Consider the following 21,091-nt stretch of genomic DNA (forward strand, 5'->3'; position numbering starts at 1 on the left):
AGGTAGTATTATTAACAGCTAACATTTATTGAAAACTTAATATATATCAAGTACTGCTCTAAGCATCTTGCACATATACTCACATTTAATGCTCACAACCATATGAGGTAGGCATTATTATCTCATTTTACAGATGAGGAAACAGAGGCACAGACAGATTCTGTGACTGGCTCAATGGCACTCAGCTGGTGAGTAGCAGAGCCTGGGTTCCAGCTTGGGCAGCTGTGCCTTTAACCCCCCCCCCAGACTTCCTCTGGAGGGATTAGAGAGAGAGGGAAGGAAGCAGAAGACAAGGGTGAGCCCGCTCTCCAGCCTGGGAAGCCGACTGCAGCCACACTGAAAGTAGGGGCAGATGAATTGAAAGAAAGACATTTCTATCACCAATCACCTAATTCCCTGTGTACCATTGGGGCTGCTTAATGAGCTCAACTACAACCCAGCACGTGAAATGTAGAATAACATCCGGATGTGGCACCAGGCCCCACTTCTACCACACTCCAGTAAAAATAAACTCTCTGTCCAAATATAGAGTGGTTAGAAGTGCCATGTTTTACAGGAGAAGAGGCAGTTATTTGGCATTAAATATAGACAAGTTTCGGCTTCCCCACCGATCTGGGTGAGAGCATAGCAGTTTCCAAATGGAAACCCAGATGAGTGGGGTAAGGCCCCCTCAGACTGACTCAGCTGTTTAAAAGGCCCAAATAGAAAATAACGTCCCCTTTCTGGGCCTCTTCCACATGATGAAGAGCTAAGACAACATAATCAATGTCACTTCAAAGTCGCACTGTCTATAAGTATAGGTACAAGAGTCCGAGGCTGTCCTCAGAGAGCTGACGGCTTCCTAAATCAAGGGCGCCTGGCCCAGGCAAGGCAAGTTGGCCTTTTGGCTCACAGTTTACTGCTCATAGGACCAGTAGCGGTTTTTTCCAAGCATTTTTCAGAACCCTGTCAAGTGCTTTAAATTATCCTTTGAGTCAGACACATTGTTAATCCCCAAAGAAAGGCAAGTGAGGACTACCTCTAGCATACCTCCTGAGATGCTACCTTGATAAAAAGGAAACTGCAGCCCAGTTTGACACGGGTGGGGGGCTGCATGGAGGGGCTGCCAGGACGCTGTCTGTCAGTGAGGCTGCCATCACTGAGTGCCCTCAGGGCAGGTCCTTTGGGGACACTCCCTTTAATCCTGCAAGGCAGACACAGCTGTAATTTACACAGGGAAGAATGGAAGGCTCAGAGAGGTTACACAACTTGCCTTAAGTCATTCACCTGACAGAAGCTAGAACCAGATCCAAATCCCTGTCTGGGCTGGTCTGGATTCAAAGCCTGTGTCTTTCCCCCTCACGAAACTCTGCTGCGCTGTTTACTGTGTGGTCAGAAGGGCCCCTCTGATCTCCAGGAGGGGAAAGGAAGTCCTGATGAAAGCCAGAAGCCTTGGAGGTAACTCGGGAAGGCAGCTGAGAAACGAGGTAGAAGTCAATTCCCTAACCGATCCCCATGCATTTTCATCACACCTTGAAAAAGAAAGATCAGCTTTGCTTTAAATGGTTTTATTAAAAATTGTACCAGTTGATGGGGGAAAATATACACATACATATATGCATGTGAAAAGACACAAAGCTAAACACTCTGTACAGATTAAAAAACAATGGGTTCCCATCCCCTCCCTCTCTTTCCCTGTCTCTCTCCCAGAGGCAGAGTGCCTAGAACCCAGGAAAACTAACCTGGGATGAACAAAATGCTACATTCTCACTGGGTCTCACCCTGACAGTCCCTGTGGACCCAGAGATGGGGCAGCGCATTGGGCAATGCTCACAGAGCAGGGAGAGGAGAGGCGCTGGCCACCTCCTCAGAGCGAGGGGATGTGCAGACCGGGCAGCCTGCACAGGATCTGAGCACCTCCAGCCCACAAGGCTGGCCCATCTATGGGAGAGCTCGGCTTTCTCTGCTATTCCCTCAACACCCAAAGTCCCCACCAGCCCTAAGGTGCCCACTGCCCACAGTGTTCCAGGAGGCATCACAGGCTGATAGGTTAATCCCTTCCTGGACCAAGTCCAGCCAGGGTGGCCTCCCACCAAGAGTCCCACCTACGCATGGCGGGACCCTGCAGCTCTCTCTGGGCTGGGCTGTAGCACTGTTTCACAGAAGCCCCATGGAGCCCTGGCAGCTGAAATCTAACTGCTTCTGTCATTCTCTACTCTCCCTACCCACCTCTTCATCAAGTCCTCTAAATGGGACAAGCTCTCAAGCTCTTGGCATTGCTGACCAGGTCAGTCACAGTGACCCAATGGAGGCCCTGGATGGACCATCCCAAACAACCCTCTCCCTCCCCATGCTCAGGCCGGGGACACCCTTGGACAGGGCTGGGCTGCTGGGGATAGTGAGGCAAGGCAGCTGGGCCCCTCTGAGTGCTCGGAACATGCCTGCCTGGAGTTTGGACACAGACCCATTCCCTTGGGGCTCAGGGAGGCAGAGAGGTGATCTCTTTCTGCCTCGGACTGAGCAAGCAAGAAAAGGCCATGGGGGCAGTTCTCCATCAACCCAGACTTTAAAGCAGGCAAAGGCAGGGAGGCCAGGCTAGTCCTCCAATGGCCCTGGTGGGGTCAGAGGTCAGCCTGAGGGGTTCCCCCAGTCCTGTCTACTGGCTTCCAGACACAGCTATTGGGGGTTCTGAATTAGAAGGGCTGTTTTGAGCCTGAACATCAAGCTTCCCTTCCTCCAGGGCATTTCTACAATGGGGAGGTTTCCAGTACCTCTCCCACCCCCACCCTCAGCAAACCACAAAAGCTCCAGAAGTCTTCAGTTGGTTACAGGTCAGGAGCCAGGTCAGACTCTCCCTCCCTCTAAATCTGATTCTCCACCCACTAACTAGAGACAGCCAAGCTCCTGGGGGTGGGGGATGGGGGAAAGGGGCCCAAGGGGAGGGACACGTCTCCTGAGGCTGGACTGGAGGAATGTTCAGACCCACTGGCAGAGGGGGAAGGGGCCAGTCTAGATCATTAGGCCAATTAAAAACAGCCAGTCGGGAGGAACCTCTCTTCTCTCCCTTCTGGGACTGTTCTGCCAGTCACCTCCTGGGTTTTTGCATGGAGGGGGAGGAAGGGAGTTCTAAATTTTACCCTGGCTTGCAGTGAGTTACTTTGTGGCTTCACTTAAGATGGAGACAGTGTAGTCAGATCACACTCCGCCTAGCCCCAGGCAAAATGTTCAGGTGGGCTTGTCCAAGTCTGGGCTCAGTTCTCAGCACAGGCCACAGGACATCCCTCCCCCTCCCGGGCCAGGCAAGGTCTCTGCAATTGATGGCTTTGCCTCAGCACCAAGGCCCAGTCCACTTACTTGCTCTCTCACTCGGCTCAGGTGGAAAATCTGTTGAGAGGGGTTAAAGGTGTCTGGTAGAAATAGTCCTGGTTTCCTTGTGTGTGATACACAAACACATACCAGCAGCCTGCCTATCACAGTCCAGGAGAGGGGAAAACAACACATGTCCTATGCACATCATAAAATGGTGTGAAGACATGCAGAAAAATCCAGATTTCATAATGATCATCGTGTCCCAGAGCCAGTCTTCACCTGTTCCCTGGGCTCCCTCTTGTGAGCAGGAACCCATCTTCTTAGCAAATGATGGTACACACCCTGAGAATATAATTCTGGCAAAGAGGTAATACCTCCAGAACATCCAAGCAGAACAAAACAAAGGCTTGCGCACAGTTTGAGGTCCTTTGCCTCAGGGCCACTGTGAGCCCACCTTTGTGCAAATATAAGAAAAGCTCCCCTTCCTCTGAGCAGATATAGCCCTACACTAGGGCATATAGCTTAGGAAGCAGAGCCTGGGCTGGATCTTAGCTTCCATTATCTTCCTCTGCAGGTGCCCTTGTGCAGTGAACAACCTGCCTGACTGTACATCCAGAAGAGCACTGCCTCCCTCAGCAGTACTGAAGGTCTCCTCTACGCAGAATTGGAGGAGCTTGGGCTTGTTCAGATTTGTGAGTCTACTCGGGACTCCTCCAATTTCCTTGGGTAGCCCCAATGTCTTCTATGACCAAGCAATCTTTTCTTTGTGCCTTGCTTCACTGTTAGCACCAAGGTTATCTTTTCTTACATATGCAAAAATTATAATTTAATTTCTAGGTGTCTGGTTAACAGAGTCCCTGTGTCTTTTCATATTCCCTGTGTCTGCTATCAGAGCTGCCAGACTGGCTGCTTTAAATTCTCTCCATTAGTGCCACAGCAGGCAGAAAAGGGAAGAAGTTCAGAGGCAGCTGTGATCCTGCTGCGTTCCAGAGCACGCCCTTCTAGCCTAGCTGGAAGCTGAAGGAAGCCAGCTTTAACGGTTCTGCTTTCTAATCATTGTCTGTTACTCTAAAAGACACATTTCAGCTGACAAAGCCACTGTGCTGGCTTCTTCCTGTATCCCACTAGGTGTGAAAAAGGAATGGGGATCAAGGGGAGGAGGTATGTTGTCTCCAAGGAAACCAAGGGGTCTGGGTTCCTCTCGGGCTGACTCCTACAGGTGGATGGCCTCCACATTTCCCAGCACCACTGCAATCCTGCCTCTTCACGCCCTAGAGTGCTGATATAGGGTGGAAAGCAGTCTGTCAGCTGGGTCTTTTGAAAGGAGAGCTGAAAAAGGCACAAGCTGCTGGCTGCAGCATGTTGATTGGCTATTTGGCTCATCCATGGTTGATACCCAGCCAGTTCAGTCCCTGGTAGCCAGAGGTGGCAGGGATTCTGCACCCAAGGACCAATCCTGGGGCCTCCAAGTAGAACCAAGTCAGATCAGAGGTCTACCCAGAAGTTTGTTTCATTTTGCAGCACATTTGAAGGGTCCTTGGAGAAACCCAGCCCTCCCTGAGGTCTGCTGGAGATGACAGGGGCTGGGTGAGAATCCCTGAGCCCTTGGGGAGAGCACTAGCTAGGCCAAAGGAGAACCCAGAGATGGAGCTGGCTGACCAGCCTAGCGAAATTGCCATGCTCAGCCTGAAAGCCCCTGGCCGAGGCCCTCGGGGGTTAAAGCAATGTGACCGCAGATCTTGGCCCCATCCATGGTGGAAGGCTGATAGATTTTGCTGGAACCAGGAGTCTAATCCAGTCTCCTATTTGTTAACCAAGTTCCCATGGGAAAACTTCAGTCCACTGACCAGAGAATATCACTACCTGGTCATCTTCAACAACTGCTGACTGTGGAACTACTTGTCAGAGCCTTTGGGAGGTCCCACATCACAGACACATCACCTCTACTTCAACAGTGTTTAACAAAGGCCCTCATTCCTGGTTGGGGCCCTGAACAGGGAAATAGGTCTCTCTTAGATATGTCTTATGTACAGGGAGAGGCATTCTAAAAATAAAACAAAACAACAACAAAAGCTTCACAAGACACAGTGTCCATCCACGCCGGCGTCCTTCCTGTGGTGCCCCTGTGAAGAGGGCAGCCCAGCCTCACCTGGGGCCTGCCCCATTCCTGTTCTCGTCTGCATTCAAAGCGAGGTTGTGTAGGAAGAGCAGGATCTGCCACCACACGCGATTTCGGTTCTGCTGGTGCTGAAAGGAGAAAAAAAAAGTCAGTGTAACTCCTAAATGCAGCCTGAGATGACTGCTTATCATTTCCAATAAAAGTTTAGATGGACATGTCTCGGGGTGGCACTTTAATCCTATCAGTACAGCAAACAATGGGGAGGTGAGAGAGGGATGGGAGAAGTGGCAATGAGGGGGAGATAGTTGAGTTCTCCAAAAACAATAGCAGTTTTAACATTAAAAAGAAAAGACCAGGCTCTTTATGCACTGTGCACAAGAGGATTAAACTTTTTCCCCTGCTTGCAGGATTTTCCAGAGTTTAGCCAAGTGCTGCTTTTAATCAGATTGGCTCCTGAATCCCTCTAACCTCAGCTGCATGAACAACAAACTTTCTTCAGAAAGAAAGAGAAGTGCCCCCTCTCTTCCCCCACTCCAAAGTAACACAGAGAACAAGGGAGGAAAGGGGGGAGCCCTCCATCTGCAAGTGATTTGACACTGTGAAGGTCAAAGGGTTAATCTTCAATTTAAACCACACTGCTGAGGCAGCAAAAATCTGATTTCATCCAGTGCAAACACGCACACACAGGGACACACAGACACAGACACACACACACACTTGTGCACCCGCCCTCTCTCCCTTCCCAGCGTCTCCAGCTCAGTGTTGCCCTTTTTATAGCTGCTCTTGACAGTAAGCCATAAATAATCCCTCTTGGAGCGCTTTCCTACTGACTGGAGCCAATTAAACGTTAAGCAAGAACATACTTGAAAACAAAACAAAAACAAAGAATGCACACTACTCTCTGGAGGTTATCCCAGGTCCTACTGTCAGGCAGGGAAGCTGGGAGCAAAGGTCAGAGGTCAGTTGCACACAGGATTGGGCCTGGTGGCCCGCCCACACAGGTACCATTTCCCTGGGGCCAGCAGTGGCCCAGAAGGGTCTGAGGGGTGCTGGAAGAGTGGTTTTTGTTCTTTCTTTCTCTGCCAGGGCAGAAGGGCTGGGCCAGGGCCCTCTCTACTGGGTTCTCAGTAGACAGGTGAATAAAACCCAGTGTGCAGAAGGGAGCCAGCACAGGCTGCACTTGGATTGCTGCAGTGACCCAGGCGGCAAGCACATTTATGTGAACTGTCCGGGGACAAGGCAGGGGGGCCGGAGCCCTTGCTTAGGCTGTCTTTAACCACAGCCCCGGCCGGGCGGCCCCCACCAGGCAACTCCCAGTCAGATGAGAAGGGGACAGAGCAAGCCAGCAGCAGCGCTGCAAAGTGAGCCCAGCTGCACTCCCAGAACTTTGCAGGCATAGCTGGCCTGGCCTCCCTGACCTTTCCCCAGGCAGCAAGGTTGCTGGGGTCCCTTTCACCCTGCCTTAGGCCACAAGGAGAAGATAGGCGAGAGGTCAACTGAGGCTTCGGGTCCCGCCAACCCAGGTGAACAGAATGCCCTCTGTCTATGGCAGTCACATTCCTCTTTCGCCTGTGGAAGTGAGACTTGAAAACACCACAGAAAGCTGGAGGCACCGCTACTGTTAGGAAGGGAAGGAAAATCGGGGTGTGCCACAGAGGAGCCCTGGCAGACTGTGGCTGGGGAGGCTGATGACTTCCTCATGTTTTGTAAACAAAGATGAGTAAAAAGAGGAAACACACCCAGCTTAACAAAACCTGGTTAGAGTAAAGCAGCATGAAAAAGGACTCAGCTGTGAACCTGAAGAGTCAGGCCTGCCTGCAGCAGCTGGGCAAAGCACCCCCTCCTCCTGCTTCCCTCCCCAGCTGCTGCCCAGGACAGGTGCAAAGGTCATGTGGCAGAACAGGAGGAAAATCCAGGAAAAGACTGGTCCCTGGAGAGGCCAGTCTGCTAGAATTCCAAGGTTTCTCAGGTGCCTGTTTGAAAAGGCCAAGTAATAATAGCAACCACATTCATAACAGTAAGATTAACATTGAGTGAGCCAGGCTGTTCTGAGTGCTTTACAGCCTCGCTTCTCAAAGTGTAGTTCTAGACCAGTAGCCTCAGCAATATCAGGGAGCTTATTCGAAAGGCAGACCATAAATGTGCATTTTTAACAGGATCCCCAGGTGACTTGGCAACACATTAGAGCACGAGAAGCACAGTTCTATATACATTAAACTCCTTTGGTCCTCTCAACAGCCCTATGAGGTACATCTATATTACCATCCCCATTTTACAGATGGGATCACTGAAAGAGGTAAGTAGCTTGGCGACACAGCTGTAAGGGGCAGGGACTGGACTGGATCCAGACCCTAGAGCAATGTCCTCACGCATTACCACTGTGCTCCAAGTACCACCACGTACCTTTTCTTTATATTAAATCAGACTCTCCACCCTCCCCTTCTCCAAACCATCTCAGAACAGCTTAGCATCTAAGGAAGGGAGATCACAAGTCTATAATTTAGGGCCTGGGCCAATCCCACCTCTGTATGCTTCAGTTTCTTCCCCAGTTCCCCTCCTGGAGGAGAACTACTTGAAACCTGGGTAACTTCCTGGGCCCTGATGTCTCTGGGGATGAGGCAAGGCAGCACCCTCACTCTCATCATTTAGGGGTGTTGAAAGACCCAGAAGCCACTGTGGGCCAGAAAGCACTGTCAGACGGGAAGGCTGAGGTCTTGCTGAGAGACACAGGCAGGCCGAGGTGCAGGAGGCAGGGCACACGGACCCACCCTTGGAAAGGACCCAGGTTCTATGTGTGCCTCTGCTGTGACGGGCCTTGGGGCTCATGGATCATCAGGGAAGGCACTGGGGGGTGGATGGCTCCCTGAGCCAGGAATCGGAGGACCTGGCCGGGGGCTCCCATCAGCCCATCTGCAAGTCCTCACTTTCCTCATAAGTGAAATGCAGGTGTGTTATTAGATCAGTGGTTCCCAAACCTGACTGTGTTCTGGAATCCACTGAGATACTGTTGTAAATAGAGTCCCCAGGTCCCGCCCAGACCAACTGGATCAGAATTTCCAGGGAATATGTATACTGCTCAAGCTCCCTGGGTGACATTAAGACCAGAAGTAAAATTTATTGTACATTTTAGTCATAAAAGTAGTATATGTTAACTCTAGGAAAATTAGAAAATACAAGAAATTAGAGAGGAGAAAATAAAATCACTCATGATCCTAGAAGGAAATATGTCATAATTTGGTATTTTCTACAGTCTTTTTCAATCTCTTCCCCCCAGAGTAATGACCTGGCCAAGCCAGAGGTAAATCCTGCCCAGGTGGTTCACAGGTAGCCAGGCCACAGACAGGCATTTAGAAACCACTAAGGTGCTTTCCAACCCTACAGTTTGGTGATTCGGAGTTCGTCATCCACAACTACTTTCAGGATTATGGCTCAGAGCTCCAACAACTGATTCTCATCAGTCAGCCTGGTGGAGGGTCTGGGTGGGCCTGGAGAACAGGTTGCCTCTTACAGTTAAGCAGCAGCTGTGAAGCCAGCAAGGGCAGGGCCTGGGAAACCTGTCCACAGCCCCTGCAGCCCTTCCTCTAGGTACAAGCAGAGGCCACACATACTCCACTTAGCCTTCTCCTGTCACAGGACAAGCCCCAAAAGGCCCTTTTCTGAAAGGAAACCAAGCAGCCTCCTACCAAGAGAATCAAAGAATGCCCTTTATTATGTGGAACAACAATAAATATTTTTTAAAAATTAAACAAAAGGGCCTGAATAGAAAGGAAAGAAAAAAGGACTTGAAGGGAGGCCGGGGAGAGAAACAGCAAAAAGGAAGGAAACCAACATTCACTGAACAGGATGAGGTACACAAAGACACCAGACACCAGAGGGCACAGACCCTTCCAGGAGAGGGTGTGGAGAAGGGGAGAAGGAAGGGAGACTGGGAAAGAGCATGCGGGCTCTGACTCTCAGGCGCTTGGCACAGCACCTAACATAATTCGAGCTCAGTGAAAGCAAACCCTGGGGCAAGACTCTCTGGGACTCAGCTTGAGCACCCCTTAAAGTGGGGGAACCTGCAAAGAGTGGGGGTTCCCAGGATACATATTCAGGGTGGCCAACAGGCATAGTTGTACAGAGGAGGGGAAGCTGGTGGGAATTTTAGCTTACACCAGAAGCCCTCAAATTCAGAGTCTAGACAGTAGGACTAAGGCGTGGAGGGAAACAATGGAGGTGAATGGCCCAAGGGAAGGGGTCCTGGCATGGTGGGTAAAAATATCCTTTTCTGTTAAGAGGATACAACTAGGCATTAGACTTAGGTTTCCTGTTTGACTCAGTCCCACTTTCTTGCTGTGTTCAGGGGATGAAGGCCATCAGTAAACAAGTGTTTAAGTCACCCCCACTGTGACTGAATGCATGGTCGTTCATCCTGTATAACAGGGAACATGCTGGGGCATACAGTAGGTACTCAATAAGAGCACACTGAACTGACTACAGAAAAGTCAGTCTTGCAAGATAACCCACTTGTCTGAGGCCAGAAACAACTGATGTCTGGCCAGGTCTAAAGATGGACTTGATGTGATGTTATCAGCCCCCTGCCTAGAGAGAAGCTCAAACAGTAAAAGGCATTTTTTGTTGCTTTTTTTTTTTTTAAAGAGCTGGCAGTGGTGTCTGATGAGGTTGGATTACACAAATTAAACTCTGTTTCATCCCACGTGGTCTCTGCCTGAAGCACAAAGAGTGCTCCCTGCCCTCAGACAAGACTCTTCCTCTGCCTCTCCCCCTTTGGGTCCAGCTCACACCCTCTAGGGGATCTGTGTGTCACCAGTGTTCCAGATGCTCCAGCAAGAGCTAATTCACCCCAAAACACAAGAGGAAGGAGCAAGACTACATGGAGGCTCTGTTTTAAATGAACCCTACCAATTTATCAAACGGATAGCCATTTATATTATCTCACTTAAAACAAAGTGCTTTCCTGTTTTCCCATTTGCTCCTCACAAAGATCTGGGGCAGGTGTTATCAATCCCATTTTACAGATGGAGAAGCAAAGGCTCAGAAAAGTTACCCCAAGCAAGTTAGTTGTGGGAGGGAGGTTATTTGGACCCCCACATTCTGACTCCTTTCACTAAAATACTGCAGTGCCTTTATTCACGTAGGAAAATAGTATTAACTTTTCAAAGACAATTGCCACTGAACTGCTCCCCAGTATGTTTAAAGACATTGTTTCCAGATCATTAACTATTTAGTAAGGATGCTGTGGACCAGAAAAAAAATAAACCTTCCAGAGGCAGAGCTAACTGAAGATCAAACAGAAATAAAGCTAAAACTGGTCTGAAATTATAACTTTAGATCCTGTTCTGAAACCATGCTCAGTTTCTTTAAAATGCAGAATTGTACATACTCTGCTTTACAGGAAGAAACATGCTCTACAAAGTGACCTTTTCCTACCTCTCCCCTGCTCCCCATCACACTCTAAACCCAGCCCAGCCAAGGCTGAAGGGAAGAGCCTCACAGTTGAGAACAGGAACACGGAGATAAGGCAGACCAGGAAAACTGCAGCTGAAAGAAGTTGGGTAGGTGTTTTTGTTCAATTCAGCAAGCTTTTATCAAGCACCCAACTGAGCTAAGAATTACAAAGGACACAAAGATGAGCAAGTTGTAGGCCTTGCCCTCAATTATTTTACAATCCAAGGGGGAGAAAGCAGTAAGTCTAACAGGGGACAGAGCTAGGTCAGGGAGTAAGTGGGAGCTCCAGTGTATTCTCAGTGTCCAGGATGTGTCTGCTGAGGAGCCGAGGTGGGTGGTGGGAAGACCATGGTTTTAGGATCACTCAGATCTGTATGAATCCCAACTCAGCCACTTGCAGTGTAACTTGGGCATGTCGTCTCACTTCTCTAAGCCTCAGTTTCCTATAAAATGGGGGTAATGGGGTCTAGACATACAAGGTTGCTGTGATGATTAAGTGTATGTAAAGCATTAGGTCTGGTGGCTGCATCGAGCAGCTCACCCCTCCCTGGTGAGGACAAAGAAAACCCGTTGCCACTTCGCTTTGCTCAGACTTCCCCCAATACCCTCTGCTCACAGTGCGCACCCAAGGAGTGCTATCTTCTAAACAGACTCATGAAGTCCTGGGGAAATCCCTGACTTTTCACTCTGAGATGGACAGTGGCAGCCAGAAGCAGCCAAGTTCAGAATTCCAGGCTGCCAAGCTGAGCAAAGGGACTCTGCAACCCACAGGACAGACCCTTGGGCCCAGTGGCCCACCGCCCCAGCATGCTTCTGACGTAGACACAGGAGGAGCAAGCAATGCGGCAAAATGGAAAAGGAAGAAAAGTACTCCTTGCCAGAGCTTCTTTAGCCCAGCCAGCATTGATAACAGGACACTAAAGCCACCAGCTGCCACCATGGCAACACCAATCACTTCTCCAAGGAAGAAGAGCAGCCTGAGGCCAGCCCATTTTCAGTGGAAGACAGAGGGGCTTCCTCTAACCCAGCTGACTTCAGCCCCTGGAGCCTGGGGGTGGGCCCAGCTGTGCATAGGTCTCCAAAGCCTTGTGCTGCACCCCTTGAGGAGTGGAGGTGGGGACTACTGAGGCCCTTACCAGCTCCCCCAGGGATGGCTCTGCCCTCCACAGTCTGAGAGCAGCTCCGTCAAACTAGTGGGCAAATTGTTAAGAACTCAGGAGGGAACGGTGTTGTGTGTGCTCTGGTCAAAGGTGAGGGAGAGAAGGGATTGAGGAGGGGGTAAGTCTGCTGTGGGTCCATAAGGCTGTAGTGAAGGAACCCCAAGGCTGACTCCCAGCGGGAAGCCTCTGCAGCTGGCTGTTCTTGCCCTGCCAGGGGCCAGGGCCCAGCGCCGTGGGCAGAACAAAGCAAGCTGAGTGTAGAAGAAGGCTGCCCCCGTAGCCACACACTGACTGGTCTCATGCTGGTCATGGAACATGCCCTGTTGGTCGCCAAACTTCGATCAATAGGTAAACCAGCCATTTTTCCTGATCCTTTGTTAGTGCCTCCCCCAAACTTCCCCCCTTCATTCCACCCACCCCCACCCCAAGCCAGCTCCCATCCCCATGGCTTGCCTTGGTGGGGAGAAAATGAACTGTCTGGAACCACCGGGCCGTTCTCCTGGAAGGGAGAGTAGTCAGGTGCAGAGTGGAGTGGGGAACTGGCCCCTTGTCAGCCACACTGATGACTCAGAGGCTAAATATAGCGACGATATAAACAGAGCCAGCCACAGAGCAAACACAGGGCCCCTGAGTCCCAGCACTGACTCTCACGCAGAGCGCTCTCCACAGCCCCTCCCCCAGCCCTGCTCTTCCCCTGGCACTGTCCTAGGAGGGCCCCCCACTCCTGGGACAGAGGTTGGCTCCATAGGGACTCTTCTCACTCTAGGGTGAATCTCTGGGGTCCTGCCCAGGGCTCCCCCACCTAGAGCTTCAACAACCTCATCAGCCAGTCTGAGTTCCAGAAAACCACTTGCCAGCAAGGAAAGCATCCCAAAGGGTCAGGAAGCAGTCAGGGGTTCCATGAACAAAGGATCCTGGCTGCTGGAAGAAAAGCTGCTGGTTAATAAACCATGCAAACACCACCTTTGGTACAACTTCCAACAAAGGCAGGTCCAAGCAAAATCCTAAAATCATCTTTTAACACATTTCCAAAAGTATTACACAGTCCATACCTTAATAGTTATATGTATTACAATTTCCAAAGGACTTCTACATCAACTCTGCAAGGTAAGTATTAGAAATTGAGGCTCAGAGAAGTTAAATGATTTTCCTATGAACACAGAACTCATAAGTGACAGAGCTGGGATCAGAACCTGGATCTGCCTCTAAATCCAGGACTCTTTCTGTGATATTGCAACCAAAGATGGTTTCAACTGAGTGGCTGAAATTTTTCTCAGATTTCATTTTCCAGAAAGTCTTATTACTATTCAGGGCATTCCAAATCCAACTGCTCTGAATGGAGCCATTCCTGGTCCAAATGAAAAAGCCATTCCCAACACAAAGAATTCCAATCTTCCTGTAGCTTTACTTATGCAACAGTCTACAGTAACTAATTTTTTTGGAGAATTCTTGGCTTCTTAACATTGCCCAGAAATATCTCCACAAGTTTCAAGATGTGCCATTGGGATAGGAGACTTTCCTAAGGGAAGGCGATAACAGCTACTGGCCATTCTTAGATGCATACTGATGAAGACCATGGTGGGAGGAATGGCAAGAAGCTGAGACTACACCTTCTGGCTAGAGGAGCCCAGTGAAGCAGCAGACCTGAACCTCTTTGCTCCAGAAGCTAGATGGACATGGAAACACCAGGGTACCCTTAAAGAGCCAGAGGCAAGGTAGGCCACAGTCAGCAGACCACCGGAGGCCACCTGCTGCAGCTAGCCAACTCACAGAGCAACAAAGAGGGGACACTTGCACTCCTGACCCAGCCAAAAGAAAGTGGGGTGCTGGAAAGGCTTTTCCCTCCACTCATTCTTCTTCCAACCCTCTTGCTGCTTTGGAGACCCAGAGCTGACAGCGAGCACATGATACTGAGCTGCCTCCAATTCCTTGCCTGCCAGTCCAGAGGAGCCACCCTAAACTGACCACTCAGGTAACCAGGCTAGACCTTCACTCTGCATGCTCCTTGGAGAATATAATGAGAGTGCTAATGACCAACATAAACGCACACCCAGAGAATTTGCAACGTTTTGAATCTGGGGTTGTGCTGATGCACTTAACTTGCCATAATGCCAACCTACCACAAATTACACTTCCTCTGCTCCACATCTCCTAGTGAGGTTTCCCTCACACAAAGAAAGAACAACTGAGGTCCGAAGCCAGGGGCAAAAGGCAGGTGCTTACACTCCCTACAAGACTCAGGGACCAATGGCCACTGTCTGGCCCTGGGAGACTGTTCCAGCTTGAGGAGAAAGGAGATGGCCAGGCCCCCTCAACTTCATACTGCCTCTTGGGTTGTTATCCTCGGCTCTCTGAACTCAGCCCACAATGATGGGGCATGACCATCATTCTCTAAAGAGAAATGTCCAAGGCCAAGGCTCACAGCTGCACAGCCTGGACACAGATTTCTTTGGACAGGGCAGGTGGAGGGGAGCTCTGCTCAGGGGGGAGCAGCTTGACAGGTGAGGGGCAAAATGCACTGTGAAATGACAAGAACAAATGTGAAGATGATGAGGATTATGAACAGATAGAAGGAAACAAGCATTAAAGAATACTCTATGTAATGGGGTTGAGGGGTGGGGGTACTTGGTGAAGGGGGAAAAAAGAAAAAAAAAGGAATACTCTATGTATCTGGAACTTTCACAGGGTATTTTCTCTCTTGATCTTCACAATACAATTCTGTGCTATTAGCTCCAATTTACAGAAGAGGAAACAGACTCAGCAAGTCACTTGTGACTTCCCAATGGCTAGTAGGTGGCAGAGCTGGTGTTCAAACCTGGGCTTTCCAACTTTGTACTCAAAGCCTAGAGATCTAATCCTAAGTCAGTTTCTTACTAGTGCCTCAGTTTCCCTGCCTGCAAAGATGAAGGAAGGGAATAGGGACAGAAGATAAAGGATAAGAATGTTGGTGTGGCAACAGCACTTTCTAGATATGAAATATTAGACTATAGTTTAAATATTAACCAAGTTCAGAAAATGATCCACTTCTTAAACTAGCTGCTAAAAGGTCTTATACATGCCAGTGCTCAAACTCTGCCTGTAGCCATCATCCTAGCCCTTCCCAAGGGATGAGCTTCTGGGGAAGGTTTGTGAGCAGACACAGTGGGGAGGAGGGGATGAAGAGCAAGAGGACTCCATGGACAAAAAGTCTGGTTCTTTGTAATGGAAAATTTTAGAAAACTAGCTCTGGACTTCATTGGCCAGCCTCCTACCACCACAGGGTAGGAGAAGTAGGTGGCTGGCAGAAGGGCAAAGGGCAGAGGGAACTTGGGAGCCAGAGGGGTGAGGGGCAGCACAGAGGAGACTCTCCTACAGCCCTCCTCTGACTCTGCTGCCCTTCCCCTCCCTCCTCCAGGCTGGGGCAGTTGGCTCTGGCTGAGAGGATAGCACCCTGTCGAGAGCTGAACAGCGCCCTCAAAGAGGCACCCTTGGACTGGGGGAAATGAGGCTAAGAAGCAAAAAGCAGGGTCAAACCTTGGGGGAAGGGCCAAGCACTGAGTCAGGAAGAAAAGGCCCTGGGCTCTACTCCAGCTCTGTCCTCCAGCCTGCTCGGAAACCTACTGGGGTTCACCAATGGGTGGGGACTACTCTGGGAAACAACTGTTGAGAGCAATCAGGTCTATTGGGAATGAAGAAATCTGCATTCTGTCTGCAGACAATCCTGTAGATGAGCCTGGAAGACCCATAGCCATTGTCTCCTCCATCAACTCCAGCACCAGGACTGGAAGCTGTGAACTGGGCTCAGCTGTAGGCTCTACAACCAGAGTAGAATGAATGGGCAGGAAGGAGGCCAAGAGATGGAAATCAAGAATTAGAGCAAGTCAGTACATGGATTGAAGAGGAAACCCTAAGCCAAGTTTCCACAGAACAATCAAAGGAGGGACTAGGGACTGGGGCTTGGTGCCAGAGGGCCACCCCTCCTTCCTGATCACTAAGAAACCGGGAGAGCATACCAGGACCAGGACTAATCCCAAATTTCTCTCATACTCCTTGGCAGAAGGCATTAACCATACATATCTAACCCCTGATGGCCTGTTCTCAGGAGACCCAAAGCCAATTTCTTTCCCTTGCTGCTGGCAGTTAGGTTTGACCCTTCAATCAAACCTACTATATAGCCAGTAACTCTCCTCTGGTCATCTGAAGTTACCCATTTAACCTCAGGGTCAGCCCAATGGTGCTAAAGTATTCATTCTGTTGATTTCCAGGTAGACGACAGACACACACACACAGCCTACCAGGCCAGGGACACTGTCCCAGATGTAGGAAATATGTTCATTTCCAGGTGGCATGCCTTTGCTTCAGCGGTGATTGTATTAGCACAGATCCAACCTTGGGCTCCTCACCCTGCCTTGGCAGCCACCCAGAAATCCCTCCCGGAGAGGAAGGGTTAAGTGCATGGGGGCTGGCCCAGACAGCACTACAGAACAGGGCAGTCTCCAGCCCGTGCTGCTGAAGGGTTCCTCAAGCACGAGCCTGCCAGCCGCCGCCTTTGTTGATGGACTCTGCCACATGCTCAACTGACATGCAATCCTCTGCCCTGGTGGGGCTGGGGCCAGGCTGCCGGCCCAGCACCCCAGCCTCCTGCCTGGAGAGACTCTGAGGTACACTCTCCAGAGTCCTAAGCCCCAGTTCCCAGACAGAGACAATGAAGAGCAGCCTCCCCAGCTGGGAAGAGTCAGGTTACAACAGGTTCCACCACTTTCCCCCATTCAGACCCATCCCTGGCCTTACCCAGTTGCCAGTTTCCACTGCACCTCTGCTGGGCACCCCCAACTGTCCAGTTTCACTGCAGCACCCTGAAAATCTTTCCCTTAGATCTCCCCTTCCCCCCCACCACCAATAAGCCCCCATGCCTACCTGCTGCATATGAAGCCGATGGAACTGGTCTGCAATGCACTGAAGTTTTCGGGCAATCTGTACCTCTGCTCGATGCTGCCACTGTCCTTCGGGGGACTGCTCACCGAAGGGCAAGCCTGCAGGGAAACCCGCAGGGAGAGGGAGCCGGTAGCCAGCATTGCCTGCAGAGACAGAGGGCTCACATCTCAACATTCTCTCCAGCTCTCCAGTTCTGCCCATGCCAAGACCTGGGGCTGAGGCCTTTATCAGGGCATTCTGCCAAATCTGGATAGCCTGACTTGCCTGCTGCCCAAGTGTATAAAAGTTTATGCTGGGAGAACAGAAGGAAATGGTCCCAGCCTTCCCTCCAGTTCTCCATTCACCAGCAGTCCATGGCAAAAGGTACTTGTGTGGGTGAACCTGACAACCTTCTGTCCTCACCAAACTATCTTTGATCACAGTTTATGATTCATGTAGTAGCAGGTTGAAGCTCTCCTCTGGAGAAGCACTGGAAGCAGCTCACCAGACTTCCTGGGTAGAATAAGCAAGGGACCAAGAAAGAGAAAACCAAGAAAGGGTCGTCCCTTTTTAAGTACAGTAGAGGAAGGCCATTCTCAGGTCCTGACACTCTGGGCAGTGGCACCAAAACTAGGGAGAACACGCCTCAGGCCCACAGAATAGCCAAGGTCCTCTCTGGAGGCAGCCCGCCCGGCAAGACCTCAAGACCAGCGCTCCACACTTAGCAAGTGCTGGGCACTGAGCTGCCGCTAGGGGCGCCCACCCGCCTCCTCCCTCCTTTCCCTTTTCCCTGCCTGCCAGCCTTTTCCACCTTCTCAGACTCCCTCCAAAGCTGCTGTGCTGGAATTGCCCCATGGGGCGCTCTCTCTGGGGGAATAACTGCAGTGTCTCCTCAATCTGCTCCATCAGACACAGCAAGATAGCCTCTGAGCCTTTCCCTTCCCTCCATAAGCTAGTGTGCTAAAAGAAGAAAACAGACTGAATCTCAGAGGAGGGCATGCTCATAAAACAAAATTCATAAGCCCACAAATGAAGGGGTCTTGTCTGATTGAGCCTTGGTAACAGCCCCTCTGCTGGCATTGAGCCCAGGTAGGCCCAACCTCTTTCTCCAGTTCCGCTTCCAAGCACAGAAAGTCCCAAGTGACACCTCTGCCTTCAGAAACCTTCCCTTCTAGAATGGACTGTGTTTTTCCCTTCACTGTCAACATCAAGTCACAGATCCCTCAACCTTCTCCAGGGCAACATTAGCCACTTTAAGGAAAGTACATCACCAGGTCACAAAAGACTGGCACTCCACAGGCCACAGGATGTAAAAGCTGAGGCCCAGATACCCTCTTTACAACCCAAGGAGACACTGTGGACCCAGGGTCCCTCCAGAAAGGGACAGAAAAGCAGAAATAGTAGCATGGTAATTTGCCCTTCTTGGGGCCTGAGGAACACAGGTGAGGAGCAACAACAGGCCAAGAGGCAGAAGGGTGACAGCTAAGGAATCAGTAGCCTCTGCTGTTCAGTTTGGGGAAGGAAACGGCAACGGGCAGGTTTGGGGAGGGAAAGTCCCCTCTTTTCCCCCAGTCTCTATAGGAGGAGTCCTGAGGCTGAAAGCACTCACCATAAAAGAGTCGCTGGGGTTCCTCGGTCACCCCACAAGGCAGCATGACACCCTGGCTTGGGGAGGCTGGACTGAGGGTCTGGGTGGCTTTGTCTTCCTGGCTGGCGGGTCGAAGCCCAGGGCCACAGCAGTGGGTGAGGGGGAAGAGCTGCAGACGGCTGAGGGGACAGTCCAGCTGGCTCTGGGCAAACAGGTCAGCAGAGAGCAAGCGCCCTGGCTGGGCCTCTGGCTCCCCATCCTCTGGCTGGAACACATCATCCTCCAGCTCCTCCACACACTGGGGCGGCTCCATCTCCCCTGTCAGGGTGCAATGCAGGCATCCAGGATGCTGCCCCCACCCACGCCAAACCTGGAGGACTCCCCCTCCCCTTCCTTCTTCCCTGCTTTCCCTTCTTATCCAGGGAAATCAGGCCAGGTACTGGTGATAAAGCACTGCCAAGGATAACACCCACACCCAAATGTGGACTGCCTTGCTGTTCTGGGACTCCCTACACCTCTTCCCTGGGTCTGCCCAGAGCCACCCTCCCCTTGGCCTCTTCTTCTGACTCAGGCTGGTCAGGGTCATGAAGTTTGACTGCTATTGACTCTGGGCAATAGCAAGGGTATGATCAGCTGCTACAAGCTCACAGGGTACCTGGGGCAATGTTAACAAGACTCCTCTGTGAGTGGCTGTGGGAGGGCAGAAGGATGCTGTGACTGGCTATAGACACAATGCTCACAACACACACACTCACTCATTCACTGTCCTGGGGAGTAGCCACCAAGTCTTAGTCCCAGCTCAGCAGCACGAACAAAAGGCAGCCTTCCTAGGGCAGCCAGGTTCCCTCCAAACCTGCTAAGCCCCGCCTAGCTGCCCATCGACTCTAGTCTCCACCCCCTGCTTGCTCAACACAACAAACAGGCTCCCTGGTGTGTTAAGAGTGTGTTTTGGAAGGGAGAGAGGAGAAAGACCCAAGTTAGTCACTGCAGTTGCCCTCTCAGCAGAGCAGAGCTGGGTGTCCCCCACAGCTTGGCCTAGAGGGTAGATCCAGCATCCAGCAGAGTGGCCAGCCTGCCCCAGTTCAGTCTACTCGCTAGTTTCCATGACTTCAAATCTCTCCCCACAGCCTACCATTCCTGCCAGCGCCAAACCTGAGATTGGTATAACCTGCCTCACAGAAGGAAGTGAAATTCAGGCCTCTGTCTGTGACCTCACTTACTGCCTATAGTACTTAGGTTGTTGATATGAGTTCCTTGGTGATAAAGAAGTTCCTCTTGCTCCACCTGATGGCTCTAGGAAGTCTGAACTGGGAGCCATCCAGCATCCGGAGCTCCCAACCCAGTCCCCTAGATACACACTAGGAACCCTTAGTGCCCTTGGGGCAGCCAGAAGCAGCAGCCACATGAATGGGTAGGAATACAGAGACAATGTTCATCACTGACAGACTTAATTAGAGATCCCCTGGGAATTCTGTCTCCCAGTCTCTTGCCTTTGAAGAACAAGCCAAATGGTCTGTGGGTTGGTAATGTACTTAAAGAAATCTCAGTTAAATTCAGAAATCCTGGCTTTTCCAAATGCAAGCTCTCTCTGAGGTGCTTGCTTCAACCCTCCCTCCAACCAGTTCTTGAGCTAGCTAACTATGATCCTATCTGCCCTCTTTCCCAGAGAGTGAGTTGCCCCTAGAATGGCAAAACAGGCAATGGTGTTCTTTGGATAGTGTTTCCCAAAGTGGGGAGAGGGAGAGAACTCCAGCTTATCAGCACCAGAAAACAAAGTTTGGCGCTGATAAAGGACCAAGCGCTGGCTGTCCTGCCAGTCACTTAGCAGGGGGCTCCCCTCCTGCCCTTCAACCTTTCTCTGCAAGCAGGCAATCCCAACCTTTAGGTCCTCCAAAGCCAATCACAAGCAGGAGTCATTGTCTTGGTTTTTCCTTTGAAGCCTGTCACCTCCCCATTCCCCTCCCAGCAAAGCCCCAAAGTTCAGCCCTTGCCTGGACTGGACTGTGGGGAAGATGCAGCCAGAGGGTGTGGCTCTGCAAGCCGGGCTGGTGGGGGCTGGGTGGGGGGGACACCCTAACCTCTCTCCACAGGAACTGCAGGTGGCTCTTCTATAGGCGGGAGCCTCGGGAAAGTTGCTGGGCAAAGTCAAGTGTAAACTGGAATACAGTAAAGAGATCCTCTTCTCCCCATCCCACGAGCTGCTAAGGTGATGTCCAGACTGGAAGGAGGGGGCACTTGCTGAGAGCACTGCCAGGGAAGGCTTTATTCCTAGCGAGGAGAATTAAAGACCGCTGGGGCGAGCCCAGACCCTAAGGGCTCTCTACACAGGGATGCTGAACTTCGACTCCTCCTCCTAAGAGAGGCCAGATGCTCTGAACCTAAACAGGGGCTAAAATTTGGGAAAGCACACATACACACACACTCACGCACTCACACAACACACAGCCGACCTGGGTGACTCCAGGAGAGAGTCTCAGCCTCCGAGTCGTGATGCCAGGGCTCCGCGCCAGGGTCCAGCGTGACCAGCACTCGGGGGCTTGTCGCCCAGACTCAATTGGGAAGGAGGGGGAAAGCCCAGCTGTTAAGGAGAGGAGC

The 21,091-nt window shown here is 51.1% G+C and overlaps 1 protein-coding gene across 1 annotated transcript in view; it reads right to left on the reverse strand.

Annotated features, from left to right (window-relative positions):
• The window catches only part of BMF (Bcl2 modifying factor), a 21,583-nt gene continuing 492 nt past the window's right edge, over positions 1-21,091 (reverse strand). Inside the window, 5 exon segments of the mRNA XM_017667742.3 lie at positions 1-5,535; positions 16,912-17,072; positions 18,518-18,814; positions 20,947-21,033; positions 21,036-21,074. Coding sequence (XP_017523231.3) covers positions 5,434-5,535; positions 16,912-17,072; positions 18,518-18,814; positions 20,947-21,033; positions 21,036-21,074 — 686 coding nt within the window. The 3' untranslated portion in view covers positions 1-5,433.

This window comes from Manis javanica, chromosome 8 (genome assembly GCF_040802235.1).
Source record: "Manis javanica isolate MJ-LG chromosome 8, MJ_LKY, whole genome shotgun sequence".
Classification (NCBI taxonomy): Eukaryota; Metazoa; Chordata; class Mammalia; order Pholidota; family Manidae; genus Manis; species Manis javanica.